We start from the raw sequence: 14,574 nt of genomic DNA, 5'->3' as shown, positions 1-14,574 counted from the left end.
TCCAAAACAAATGATGACATAACATTTCGACACCTGCATCTGCTGACACATCTTGAAGTGGAGAGGGAAATGCTGTTTTGAGCAGGTAGCATATTTTCTTCCCGCCACGTCCTGCCCTCATGTTGTGTGTTGGGGGATAATGATGTGGACATGAAGCCCTCTCTGCTCCCCACCCTGCCTCCTCCTCTATACTATACACCTAGTCTCACGCACTGTATGGGTTTGTTTTAAGTAAATCCTCCCATTTTCAACCTTCACATTCAGAACCGACTGCTGTCTTCTGGGCCTCCTGTCAGCCTTAGAACCTGCAGCGCATTATTTGACAAGGTAACTCCTCCATATTACTTTCCACATGATGTACCTCTACATTGGCTGTGAAGCTAAATTCAACTATTTGACGGCGTAACATTGACGGAGCCGTCCGGCTGTTTTTGCAGTACAAATATCAATTTGTATTGATATTTCATGGGGGTTTGATTGGCTCCAGTAGCTTTTGATGTCTTGACCAGATTCATTTTCTTCTGAAACATCACAAAGGGGATCATTTTTTGTGGTTTTCTTTGACTTGCCGTCTCTGAAATGGCAGGACAGTCGCATATTCCACAGAGGACTGTAATGGCTGTCTATCTGCATGTATGAGCTCATATTTTAGCAATTTAATCCACATTGCCAATAATCTGCCTGTAAACTCATCACCATTTTAGACATTACTGCATGGCTCCCAATAAAAAAGGAGCACACACACACACATGCACCGAGCACTCCTCTCTGCACTGCAGTCTTGGCCCGGTCTTCCTCGAAGCGAGTCAGAGGCCCAGTCTGTCTCAATGAAGGACTGGGACTTTGCTTTTAATCACCAGAACTAAGCTGCACCGCTTTCATTAATGCATGACGAGAGCGGATGAAGTGTTTCCATTCCATAAGAGGAAGATGATCCAAGGCAAATAATGTTCTTGGATGGAAGAAGAGGAAGAAGAAGGAGAAAATGGCAGCGCATTCGGCGTGTTAAATATGCCTGATTAATCAGACTAATTAAAAGGAACCAACAGGGTGTCTGCGGCTCATCTAGATGCGGCCCACCACCACCGGGTTGAAGTATGTCAGAACTCACAGCGCTGTAAAAGATGCAACACTTTGCTTCTTAAAAATTCATCCCCATCACTGGTTCATGGCACACCTTACCAGAGCCCACAGAGAAATGCACTGAATGCAACCTCACTTTCCCTTTTAGTTCTTGAATCATAAATGCTCTTCGTGCCATAAACATGACTTTTCCCTGACTTTACCTCAAATACGTTTTGATCTCGATGATCTCTTTTTTTAAATTTTTATTTAGTTTTTGAATACTTTTGTTGAATGATAATTAGAGATGCACCGATCTAAAATTCGTGGCCGATTTCTGACGACCGTTTAACGTTTCAATATTTATCTACGAAAAAGAAACAAGATCATAACATTTATGGGGAGAGAGCAGCCATGAAGACAAAATGGTTAAAGTTTAAATTTTAAACTAGGTTTTGACTCTATGGTAGAGATTAGTGAGGTTATTACGGGTAGCATTACAAAACAGCGATCTCTAAAAGCATCTTCCAGAGGAATCGTTCTCAAGCTGCTTTACCACTGCTACCTGCTGGTGGCACTGGAGCTGCCAATGAGATGAGTCCTCAAAACAAAATAATTCCCAGCATTGAACAGTGAATCAAAAACAAGCATGTGTGACGACGTGTGCATTGCCTCGTTTAGCAGATGTTCAATCCTGGAATGATGAAAAACCCATTTCAAGTTGTAATTTACTTAATTTTGTAATTTTCCAGTTGTAATTTACTGACTGATTTGTACACTGACCAGGCTAACTACGATTAGCATTAGAAACTAACAATAAAAGATCATAAACCTTGAAACTCTACAGCTACAATTAAACTAAATGAGGTTGTGTAGAACCAGCTATTGATTTGGTGCGGTCTAAATTGTCAAAATGAAAATGCTGATGAAGAGTTTCTTTTTATTTTTATTATTTTGGGTATCATGAAGTTTTATACGATAGAAAACGATATTGGATGGCAAGGCTGTGATTGATGAGACGCTCCCTAATTGTAGCATTTAAAACTCGATTTTATCTTTATTTTTCCAACATGAATTTGGACATTTTAACTTTTGAGTTAAAATAGAAACATATTTAAAGTCTTAATCCAATGATTCAGTGCCAATCGATGACGGATAGTTTATTTTTATGTTGATACATGGAAAGCTTGGCTTTAGTCAAGGTGTTTGTTACAAACGGTGAACCACGGCTGCTGGGAAACAACTATAATCTCTCCTTCAACATGAGTTTTAGACATGTCTTATAATAATGCTCAATTATAAAACATGTCTTCCTTTAAACCCCAGACTATAATATATATGGATAACTGTTAGTGTTTAATAGTTTGCACTCACTGTCAGGAAAAAGATTTGAATTTTGAGTTTAAAAATTGGTTCAAAGTGGTCACCAATCAGCATCTCAGTGCATCTCTAATGATGATTTGTTTATGTAAATCATTAAATTATTTAATGTGGTTCCCACAAGCACCCATTTTATTTTTTTTTTGCATTTCACTCAAGAAAACACAGATGTTGAACGTGTAACATGGCTGGTTTGGAGAATGCAGGCCGTTTATTCCTGGTGGTAACAGATCAAAACAGTGTTACATTTGGGGAGCATGTTAGCATCTAGACATATCGCATTAATTAAATGCTACATTCACCTCTTCCGACTTGCATCTCTCCCCATCCAGGGTGCCAAAACGTCAACAACAGAACCCCCGATTGCTCCGCCCGTTTCAGAAGAGGAGGACGAGGAGGAGGAGGAAGAGGAGGAAGAAGATGAAGACGAGGACGACGAGGACGAGCAGCCCCCGGTCATCGCCCCTCGACCTGAGCACACCAAATCTGTGAGTTCAGGAGCCACCGGTTGGTCCGATCACTCGGCTGCTGTAACACATTCTGACTCTTCTGATGCAGATCTACACGCGCTCCGTCATGGACCCACCAAAGCCCCCCGCCCCGGTCAAAGAGGAGTCAACTCCACCAGAGTCGCAGGTTCAGCCTGACAACACCTCCAACACGATGTACCGCCACACCGACCGGCAGAGGAAGAAGTCCAAGATGACAGATGAGGAGATCCTGGAAAGACTCAGTATGTCTTTAAAGATCTTCAACAAAATGGGTTATTACTCCTTACATAGACAAATCTGAGAGAAATAAATAAATGTATATTTTTCTTTACTTTATATAAACCTTTGGCGGTTATAATTGTGGAGTGTGATTGAGGGTATTCATACAAAAACATTAAATATGAGATTAACCCTTCCAGACCGAACTGATGGGCGACGATCCAGTTAAATTTGCAGTACCGTAATTCCGCCACACGTTGCGCTATCTGGAAAATCCCAAAGGTTCCTAAAAGGGGAGACGATTCGCTTTCTAGCCAATGTCGGATTTTTACGGTAATTTCACCCCCGCCATAGAAGGGAGTGAACTTAATCTGAGGGGCGCTCTTTTAAAAGAAGATAAATTGCAAAAATCACTTGCTAGATATTGAAAGCTCCAGCTGTTAAGGATAAATTGGCAAATATATATTTACTCACAAAACATTTAAAGAAATGCATACAATTAAAATAAGCAAAAAATATCCAGGAGTAGATTTGAGACTTGGGTATTAAAGGATTAAAGTCTTCAAAATTATACATACAGTTTCATTTATACACATGCACTCCTACAAATATTTGGATAAATTTCCCTTTGCTATCAAAAAGCTTCCAGTTTAGGTTTCTAGCCGGATGTTTGCCATTTGTTCTCACCAGGATTGATGGAGCTCATTTATATTGCTCTGGACTGGCTTTTTTTAATCATAGTGTATACATTTTTAATAGGATTGCATTTGGCACAGCAGTTGTACAAGTTTCAACCGTTCAGCTGTTGATGTAATGCGAAGCTCTATTTGTGCAATTCACCAGTACCGCTTGTTGTAAAAATGACTCGTAGCTCAAAGCAGAGGCCAAATTTTGGTATCTATTCAGTCGATGTTTGTGTCAACTTGGATTACTGGTTTTGCTGCTGGTTCCAGTATGCATTAGCCTTGAGCCTTACTGGTTCCTGGATTCTCCGTAAACATTCTGACCAATTTCCTTTCATCACAGATGAACAGCTTGAGTCAGATGGTTGAAACATGGACACAATTAAGTGTTTCTAGAGGATAATGATCCCAGAATACATAAAACCTGGTTTTGGAATGGATGAGCAGGCCAGCACTAAGCCTTTGGCCCTTAACTCAACTCTATTAAATATTTGTGAACTGCTCTTGAAAGCCGGGTTCTTACCAGAAAACCATTCAATTTAAATGAGTTTAGGAATGTGCTCACTGCCAAGAAGAGCGGTCAGATGTCCTGCCACAAACTTGTTGGTGACAGAGAGGAATTTTTTCAAATATAATGAGTCATTTTGTTTGATTTATTCTTGTTTAGATGATAAAAATTGTTCAACACATTTTTCCTCTGATGGTATTCGTGTCAGTTTGTAATTTTTTTGCGATCCTCTTTAGTCAATATGTACAAAATGCCAGTTACTCAACAGTAGTTGTCTTGTAATCCGAAGGTTGTTGGTTCGATTCCAGCTTCCCCCGTTTTCCTTAACAATGAAAGCACTGGTGTATAAATGTTTATGCGTTCTTAAGATTGACTGGATGAACGTGGCTATCATGTAAAGCTCCTTAAGTGCTTTGCATGATGAGAAAAGGAAAATAATTTCTGTGTATTGACGTACTTGATTAGTTTTGTGCCTGTGATATAACTTCAACTTGAATCACCAGGGGTCCATTGTGGGGATCAAGACAGGAATATGCAGCCGGGATGCTGATTATATATATATCTGTTCTCTCTGACTCAGGGAGTATCGTCAGCGTGGGGGATCCCAAAAAGAAGTACACACGCTTCGAGAAAATTGGACAAGGGTGAGTCTCTTCATGGCGGACAAACAAAATGAGTTTTTTTTTTTGTTTGTTTTTTAAAGCATCAGTCTCTGCAAGAGAACTAAGAGAGGGCTAGGGTTGGATAACTGTGAGAAAAGTGAGTGGACAGGAAATGAAAACTGAATCCCAAAAATATGGAGACACAGATTAGCTCCACCAGCTAGCTGCCTCTCTCCACTTTTCTCTGCATCTTTAAATGCTTTTTTTATTCAGGACTCCTCTGAACAGATAAAAACATGCACTGGTTGTAATCTTCACAACATGATCAACATTTCCATATTTGATCAAGTGGATAGCTGAAGAGTGGGTAGTTGTCTGTTTACTCTCTGCTCTCTTATCTTGAATTTATTACCACCAGAAACTCTTGCTTCATAATTCCTAGCCCTGTGACAGAGGAGAAAGAGGAAGAATCAGCAGAAGAAGTCTTTTAACTGGGAGTTAAATGGAGACTTAACTTCATTCATTCCTCTTGAAATTTTACATTTTACAGACGCAAACATCAATGTATTCTATTAGAATTTTATTTTTTAGACAAAGCAGTTCATAATTGAGAGATGAGAGGAAAGAGAATATGTGGTTTAATTTCTAAGATGCTTCTGTACTCAGACCTGAACTGTAAACACCAAATAAGGTTCAGCGGTAAATCAGTCCACAGCCAGATTGTCAAAATGAAGGCTTTCCTGACTAAACGGGAAACACGAGATCTGGTACAAACTTTAGTTTTCAGTACATTAACTTTTTGAAGAAGAGTACAGGTCAGTGAAGATAAATAGGCAGTCGGAGCTCATCCAAAATGTTGCTGCCAGATTCTTGAAGAACAACAGTAAGCTCGATCACACCAGAGTGCTGGTTCCCTTTTCATAAAGGCTAGAACTTTAAATTTTGTTGATCGTCTACAGAGCTTTAAATGAACATTTGAAATGTGCAAAAACTGTTTTAAATCAGTACTGAGATAAAATAAAAAGTGATCCTGGAAGAAAAGCGGCTAGTGCCTACAGAGGATCGGGGCAGAGGTTCAGCGTTCAGCAGAACACAAAGATCCAAATAGTTAGAACAGCCGTGTCAAAGTCCAGACCTTAGTTCAACTCAGAATCTGTGGCAAGACTTGAATCTGACTGATATCGAGCTGTTTTGAAAGAAAGAAGTGGAAGAAATGTAAGTTTGTAGATATGCACAGTTGACTGAGACATGCCTCGAATAGCTAGCAGTTGACATCAGCGAAAGACAATTCTACGCAAATGCACTTTAAGCATTTTCGTCGGTAAAAAAAGAACGTAAAACTTCACAAAGCAAATCTAAAGGTTTGTGGTGAAAAAATACTGTGTTGATGAAGAATTTGGAAATATTAATTATTTGAGTTTCTGCTGTAATCCATAGTTTTGTACCAACTTAGTTTTAGCTGAAGATATTTTTGATTCATGCTGCAAAATCTAATTTTATTGCAGTCAGATTAACTTTTTTAAGTCTTACTTTAATTTCTAACTCTAGTTGCATGTGCCAGCTTCTAAAAAACAGAAATATTCAAATGTAATAAATAGATCTTTCTCCAAATAACAGTATTTTTTAGGTTTAAAAAGTAATTTTGTTTGTTTGTTTTAATGTTGTATATTTCTCTTTTAATTCTGCTGTTTTGTTTCTTCAGAGCGTCTGGCACGGTCTACACTGCCATCGACATAGCAACCGGTCAAGAGGTAAAATATAATGTTCTTCTCTGCTAATTTCTCCTGCTAATCTTTACCTACGTAAATACCTGTAAATATCTGTGGTATCAGGTGGCCATCAAGCAGATGAACCTGCAGCAACAACCCAAGAAGGAGCTGATCATCAACGAGATCTTGGTGATGAGGGAAAACAAAAACTCCAACATAGTGAACTACCTGGACAGGTTAGTCGTTTGAAAACCAGAACCTTGTTTCTAAAATGTAAACGTTTTGCTGTTGTCAAGGAAACCGTAAATGTGCGTTCCCCGTACAACAAAAGTTTAGGGATATTTTGTCAAACAGGGAATTCAAATTCAAAGATTTTCGGTTTCTTTCATATAAAGAGAAAAAAAATCAATGAGGCTTATTTAAGAATATTCAGTTTAGGTTTTATAAATTGATATTTATAAAACCTAAACATTTAACTTGGCCTCTATGGACTAAGTTAACATGATTCAGTTTGTACTGTAGTGACATTGAGGAATCGTCTGGTCCTCCTTTTTATGGGATTTTGTCCTACTTCTACAGATTCCCTTCTCTCTCCTTTTATGAGTAGGCTGAACTCGTATTCAGGTGAAACACTGCCACCTAGTGTTTCAAAACAGCAGGAACGCTGCAACAGTTGAAGCTGTCCATTTTCTCGTCAACCTTTCTGTTGTGGTCACGTCTTTGCTCAGTAACGACCACGTAGACCTATAACGTGTTTTTACAAGTGGTTTGTCAAACTGATGAGGCTTATTGTTGAAGGAAAGATTCATCCCTTTCCTGTTCTCTGCGTCCTCCAGCTACCTGGTAGGAGACGAGCTGTGGGTGGTGATGGAGTATTTGGCCGGAGGCTCGCTGACGGATGTTGTGACTGAGACCTGTATGGATGAGGGCCAGATCGCCGCCGTCTGCAGAGAGGTAAGAAACCAGGTTTGGACAACCACGGCGTCGCCCAATGAAAGTCAGGAGGAGAGAGAGACCTCTCAAATTTGCTTCTAGGAACATGGATGCTGAATGCATGTGCCTCTACTTTTGTCCTCATAGTGTCTCCAAGCTTTGGACTTCCTACACTCCAACCAGGTCATCCACAGAGACATAAAAAGTGACAACATCCTCTTGGGGATGGATGGATCCGTGAAGCTCAGTAAGTCCTGTTTAAAGACTGGTACCAAAAAGTTACATTTTGTAGAGACAGAGTAATCAGCTAAATGATGTTCCTCTGCCTTCCTCTGCAGCCGACTTTGGTTTCTGCGCCCAGATCACTCCGGAGCAGAACAAGCGCAGCACGATGGTGGGAACACCGTACTGGATGGCACCGGAGGTGGTGACCCGAAAGGCTTACGGACCAAAAGTGGACATCTGGTCTCTGGGAATCATGGCGATAGAAATGGTGGAGGGAGAGCCACCTTATCTGAACGAGAATCCACTCAGGGTAAATGCAGCCCAGGAAAAGGTTGTTTTTTTTTTCATCATTGGGTGCAAACTGATTCTGCATCAGCTGCATCAATACAATGCCTTGAAAACATTCTGTCGCAAGTATGAACTCTTCTGTATTTTGTTGTTTTTTTTTTCTTCTAACATCCAGTAGAGGTTTGGATAATTGTAAAGAAAAAAGAAAATGATGCATTTTTTTATGAGTGGGCCACACAGCAAACATGGAAGGTGGTGAACTTTTGAGTCAAAACACTATGAAGGAAAACTTACTGCCAATTACACAAAGGTGAAACACGGTGGTTGCAGCATTATGCTGTGGGAAGAAGGATGGCGTTAATTACAATCCTGGAAAAACAAAATTTGTTTAAAGCTCTAAAGAGTTTTTTTTTTTTGCTAAGCAACAGCTTGTAACAAACAGCCAGAGCTACAGGTATCAATTTATGGTTGCTTTATATAAATGCACACCACACTTTTCAGATTTCTGTTCCAAAATTAAAACTTCTGAAAATCATGCATCATTTCCTGTCCACAATTTTGTAGCATTTTGTGTTGGCCTATCGCATAAAGTTTTGATAAGAGGGAAGTTTAGTGTTAAAAAGTTCAACTGAAAGCAGAGGATAAGTTATATTTTACTGTCCCACAGGGGAAATTTGTTTTTGGGCTGCAGCCACTTCACCTTATAAAGTACATCAGGCAACTAAACATCAGATATTATAATCAAATTTTGATGTTGGTATTGGTTAGCTTGCATATCTAACATAGATGTTAACTCGGATGTTAAAAAAAATCCCTTTTGCTTCTTACTATAACATAACGCTGTATGATCATCACAAACTTTTTTTGATACAGATTATTTGATCTTTATTAATAGATCAGAAAAAAATGGAGATTAATGTTTGGTGGATAAACTTTAAGGCAATGTTTAGACTTTTTTTTTCTGAAAAACGTGTTGATTTAATGTTTTCAAGATATTTGGACTTAAATTTTAAAAGTGTCATTATGTTTGACTGCAGGCACTTTACCTGATAGCAACCAACGGTACTCCAGAGCTGCAGAACCCTGAAAGGCTCTCATCTGTGTTTAGAGACTTCCTCAACCGCTGTCTGGAGATGGATGTGGACCGCAGAGGCTCTGCCAAGGAGCTGCTGCAGGTGAATGTCCAAGACAAATAATAAAAATTAAAACTTCATGGCAGTTTTTGTCCCAAATATTTGGGTCTATTTGGTTTCAACAGACCATAAAATATTCCGCCACAAACATTTTGGAAGATTAAGCAAATTCTGGGTATTTTCTTTTTGCAGTTATAATATGGGAGGTATTTCACTTATAAATATTCATCAACATTACGAATTATTGCCTGGACATAAGCTCCTATTTCTTGCTGAAAAGTGACGTGCATGTAAGTTTTCTTTATTTTAAGTTTCTTAAGAAATTTGTGCTAAAAACTAAACCAAAACTAATTGGTAAGAAGTTCTGTTTTTGCGGTTCAAAGTCAGATTTATCCTGCTGGTGTGAGAAGAGATTTAATTAGATTGTAAGGAACAACCTGAAGTTGTCCTGATTTCCTCAAAAGTTAAGATTGAATTATTCAGCTCAGTCCACTGAACTGAACCCCATTGAAAACCTCCTGGTTATTTTCCTCCAAATATTGATTTCTGAACTCTTCCTGAATTAAAACATTCGTATTGTTTTTCCTAAATGAATTTAAACTTGTTTTCTTTGCGTTATTTAAGGTCTGAAAGCACTGGATCGCTTTCGTTATTGAGACAATTTCTCATTTTCTGCATATAAAAACAACATTTTTGCTTGGAACTTCAGAGACATGTTGTCAGTAATTCATAGAACAAAAGAACAATGTTCATTTTATTCAAACATAAACCTATACAGAGTAAAAGTGATCATTTTAAGTGGTCTCCTAATTTTTTATAGAGCTACATATTAGATGTATTTTCCATCTGTGCACACGTGTCACCTGATCCTCACAATCTTAACCACAAGTTGACAGAATCTCTCCTGTCCATGCTCTCATCTCCTCCTTTGTGCCTGCAGCATTCCTTCCTCAAGCTGGCGAAGCCTCTTTCCAGCCTGACGCCTCTGATTGTAGCTGCTAAGGAAGCCATAAAGAACAGCAGTCGCTGAGGGCGGGGCTCCCTGTCCAAGCCCAAGGCCGGAGCGCTGCCGCTGACGCGTTGCTTCATGACAGCAGGGGTTTGGGTGAACAGGGCGGGTTTGTGTGACTGACAGTGACAGCACAAGGACATAAGCCCCTCCCCCACCACCCGTCCTCCAGGCCTCGTCTGTGGGACGGACATCTGGCTTTGCAGCCTCTCGGCCACGCTGCTGAAAAAACAGACCTTGCCTCCGTGTTTACTTCTCCAGCACTGTACATGTAGAGCAGTCCATCAGAAGTATGTCAGACATGCGTGTGTGTGTGTGTGCGTGTGTGTGTGTGCGTGTGTGTGTGTTCGTGCGTGTAAGCGTGTGTGTGTGTGTATAAACAAACCGTGCACTTCTGTTCACATTATGTCTTGTTTTGGGACAAATCGCTCCCTAAGCGGCAAAGGAAAAAATAGTTTAGATAAAAGCGAGAAGGAAAGGTGCTTTTTCTCAAGAGTGAAAATAAAAAACTGCTGCAGCAGCGAAACGGAGAAACAAAGATTTCTTCCCCATCCCGGGTCAGGATCGGCTTCCTTCCGTCCCGGTTTGGACCCGACGTCAGCCTGCATGACCGTGGTTCTGTGAAGAAGCACCGCTGACCCTCTGCAGATCGCCTCCTCTGCTGTGGCGTAATTCTGCTGTGTTTCGTGTGTTGACATGTGTGAATGAATGTAGGAATGCAACTGCCGGAAGAGGAAAAGAGATTCAGGAATGATTTCTTCATGACTCACGAAAGCTTTAATTACCTTTTCCAAAATCAATTTCTGCAGTTCTTTTATATGATTTGTGCTCAACCTCTTGTTCAATTATTATTTTTTTTAATCACTGGACATAAATTCAATTTAATTTTTAAATTTGGTTTATTTTAAATTACTTCTTGAATATATAGAGTCTTCATTATTTATAATATAATTTCTGAAACCTTCTGACACAAACTATCATTTGAAACATTATTACTCCAAAATTTTTATCATTAATGTTCTTTTTGTTTTTGTTCTTGTTTTTTCTTACAGTGCGATACAAAAGCCTTTCCACATTTTGTCATGTTGCAAACATCAGCTTTGTGTTTTGAATTTGGACTTTATTTATGATTCATAATTGTGAAGTTGAAGGAAAATGATCGGTGCCATTTAGCAGATTTACTTCCTGGATTGTCCTGTTTTTAGCTCCATGTCTCTCTAAAATGGCTTCTTATCGATTTCCTTTTCATTTTAGTCCAGCTGGATTATCATATCTTAGTAGTTGGGCTCCTTGATTTTATGTAGGATCATAAAATTGATTACACCTTTAATATTTTTTTAATTGTAAGCTGTGCATTGTTTTCCTTCCACTGCCACAATCATGCTCTACAATGTTGTATTTGTAACATGGAGTTTGTGGTTATAAAATTACCAAATATGAAAACAGATTCAGTAAGTTTGAATACTTTTTCAAAGCACTGTGGAACATGTGATATGGTTTCCATAAATTAGAAGAAAAGCAATGAATGAAGATAATAATCCTGAATTCAATCTGAAGTCCATGCTTCTCATTTAAACCTTAAACCGTGAGCAAAAGATGAAATCCAGGAGAAATGCGTCTCATTTACAAAAACAACAAAATGTCTTTTTATTGTAATCTTAATTTTCCTTCTGAATGTTGATGTTAGAGGCGACCTGGTCAGGTGAAAAACTTCACGTCCTTCTCACATAAAATCCAAGTTGCTCCTCGTCCAAGCTTTAGTTGTTTTTTTTTTTAATGTGTTTTGTATTTTGACTTGTTTCTCATAAGGTCGTTACATTTTGTTGTTCGTTTTCAAATACGTGACAGATTTGACAGGTGAGCGTTATCCGTTGAGCTAATTAAGGAGTGCCGTTCCTATGATTGTACCCATTCCTCTCGTATCTGGTTTAGAGGTTAAACTCATTCCAGTACAAAGTTCATCCGTCCGTGGTTGCATTCACTAGCTTCCTCCGGCATTCCTCCACGTACAATGCCGTGAGAAACACGCATAAACTCATCCTCAACGTTAATGTGTTAATATCGGGCTTTGGAACAAGTTAACTGTTCTTGCTTCACACTTTTTATAGCCACCAACGAACTTCTGACATAATCCTGGCTGGATAATTGATTATTTTTCTGAGCAGAACTGAGAGACTTCATTTAAAACATAGACTCTGCTTTTGAGTATAGTCTGTTATTTTCTAATTGGGAGCAAGTCTTTAAAACCAGAGACTATGGGGTTGTGTTTCCTTAAGCTTAATGTTGATCAGTTTTATTTGTTCCAAACCCATTTTAGTGTTCAAATGGAGTCCTCTCAGTCTGTGTTCATGTAAAACTGGCATAGAGAGTTCAGTGACACCAGCTGATTTACTGGAGACTTGTTCCAACAGCACAAAGGTCCCATGTACACATGAAACTGGTTTTGAAATAAATAAAATAGGTTAACATTAACCTACCTGAATGTTTCTGATGGGGACCTTGCAGAAATTTGCTAGGGCTGAGCAATAAATCAATAACAATATATGGTGATAGACATTTGATCAGTACATCAGATGAAATGTTGATCATTTCACTGAACTCTGATCCAGAACCGCACAGCATTCTGGGAGATGTGGGCGATTGAAAGGCTTTAGCCTCTCATCCTCTCAGGGCCAACTAAACCAAATTTGTGGCATGAGCTAGCTCACTGCTCTTTGGTTACCTAGCAACTCACTCACTTTTTGGTTACCTAGCAACAGCCTGTTGAGTAAGACACACTGCAGCAGTTTCAGGTTTAGCCTGAATCACAGCTCAAGAGGAAACTGGATGAAACAGCAACGGTCACATCAACAGTCTGACATTATTTTAGATAACGAAAACAAACAAATAACTAACGATGTCAACTGATGACATTCTTATGGTAGAACGATTTTTAATCATATTGTCCACCCCCAGACCATATTTTACAAACCAGACCTATGGCAGGACATGAGTTCTGTCAGAACCTTGTTGGTGGCTACAGAAAGAATGAAGTGAATAAACGACCAAAACCGATGACGTTCCTACCAATGACGAGTGGATGCACATTTCTTACCGGCATTGTAGCTCCCCTGTGTGTGTGTGTGTGTGTGTGGGTCTGTTTGTGTGATGATGATAGGGGGCTGCCTCAATCTGCACTAAAAGATGCCTCACTCCTGTTTTCCACCTTACCTTTGAGGTGCAGGGTAGCTGCTCAGAAACATTGTACCTCCTCTGTACAGAAGATGCAGGAGAGGCGACAGACCTGAGGACGCAGCAGATTCCATGCATGTGAAAACAAACTGTACACTGTTATCTCCCGAAACGCATAGGCTGGGATTGTTAGGAAATGTATGTATGTAAATATGGCAGGTCCTCTCCCCCTGCCCTCCCTGTCTGTTTTTCAGAACTGTGTAACTTAAGCTGATAATTCAGGTGACTCGTATGGTACCGATAAATGTTCTGCACCCTGGCAATTGAAAAAAACAAGAAAACAGAAAAACAACCAAAAAACAGAGAAAGTCCAACCCACATGCCGTCTCTGCACACTCCCGGATCCGCCTCTCTGATTTTATTTTTTTTGTTTTTTTGGGAGGGGGCTCTATAGCAGACAGTTCTTCACCTGTGGAGCGAGCCGCTGATCCCGGCTCTCTGTGTGCAGGCCCACACAGTCAGTCCAGGCCGAGCGCGACTGACCTTCTCTTCATCCTCTTCCTCCGTGTCGCTGCGTGTGGCCTGTCGGAAAACCTCCCCGGCCCTGGGACGTTTTGGCCTTTCTAACCCTTGTACAGGTCTGAACTATGAGCACAAAGGTGAACTTCGGGACAGGAGACGCCACTGACGTGCCCACCCACACCCACACCTGCCCCCCGTCCTCTCCTTCCCACTCTTTTCTGTGGTTGCTCCTGTACATTCCTATCTTCTGAATGTGTAAACCTGTACACGTGGTGTGAAAAATTCCTCTATTAATGTGTATCAAGAGAATGGAACAAAGACAAAAAATGTTACTTTTTAAATTATTATCTTTATTATTATTATTACTCTTATTACTGTCTAGCTTTGTAAAACTGCTGATCTATCCGGCGTACCTCGGCAGACCTTTCCCTGTCTTTGAAAATAAATAAATAAATAAAAAAAAGGACAAGCAAGAATCGGGGGAGAGAAATGAGGTTTTGGATAAACTATTTTTAACTGTGGTTGAAGCAATAGACTTTTTGAACTTTGAATCGTGCATGGCTGTGTCTTGAGTGTAAAAATACAAAATATTGCAGTTTGGGAACTGGACTGAAAATAAAAAGATGAGGAAAAACAAGA

At 39.7% G+C, this 14,574-nt stretch overlaps 1 protein-coding gene across 3 annotated transcripts in view; it reads left to right on the top strand.

The window, feature by feature from the left end:
- Nucleotides 1-14,572, top strand: part of LOC106923492 (serine/threonine-protein kinase PAK 3) — a 36,554-nt gene extending 21,982 nt beyond the window's left edge. For 2 of the 3 annotated variants that reach the window (XM_014996538.2, XM_014996539.2), the window contains exons 6-16: nucleotides 265-327; nucleotides 2,775-2,930; nucleotides 3,001-3,175; nucleotides 4,924-4,987; nucleotides 6,648-6,696; nucleotides 6,778-6,890; nucleotides 7,491-7,608; nucleotides 7,735-7,834; nucleotides 7,926-8,122; nucleotides 9,138-9,275; nucleotides 10,174-14,572. In XM_014996538.2, the coding sequence (XP_014852024.2) occupies nucleotides 265-327; nucleotides 2,775-2,930; nucleotides 3,001-3,175; nucleotides 4,924-4,987; nucleotides 6,648-6,696; nucleotides 6,778-6,890; nucleotides 7,491-7,608; nucleotides 7,735-7,834; nucleotides 7,926-8,122; nucleotides 9,138-9,275; nucleotides 10,174-10,263 (1,263 nt within the window). In that variant the 3' untranslated portion in view covers nucleotides 10,264-14,572. The remainder of the gene's footprint in view (nucleotides 1-264; nucleotides 328-2,774; nucleotides 2,931-3,000; nucleotides 3,176-4,923; nucleotides 4,988-6,647; nucleotides 6,697-6,777; nucleotides 6,891-7,490; nucleotides 7,609-7,734; nucleotides 7,835-7,925; nucleotides 8,123-9,137; nucleotides 9,276-10,173) is intronic. The other variant, XM_014996540.2, reaches the window with a different exon arrangement.
- The last annotated feature ends 2 nt before the right edge of the window (nucleotides 14,573-14,574 follow it).

Source organism: Poecilia mexicana, unplaced genomic scaffold (genome assembly GCF_051168715.1).
Source record: "Poecilia mexicana isolate PSO_F unplaced genomic scaffold, ASM5116871v1 scaffold_14, whole genome shotgun sequence".
NCBI classification, from domain to species: Eukaryota; Metazoa; Chordata; class Actinopteri; order Cyprinodontiformes; family Poeciliidae; genus Poecilia; species Poecilia mexicana.
This window is presented reverse-complemented; position numbering and strand designations above follow the sequence as displayed.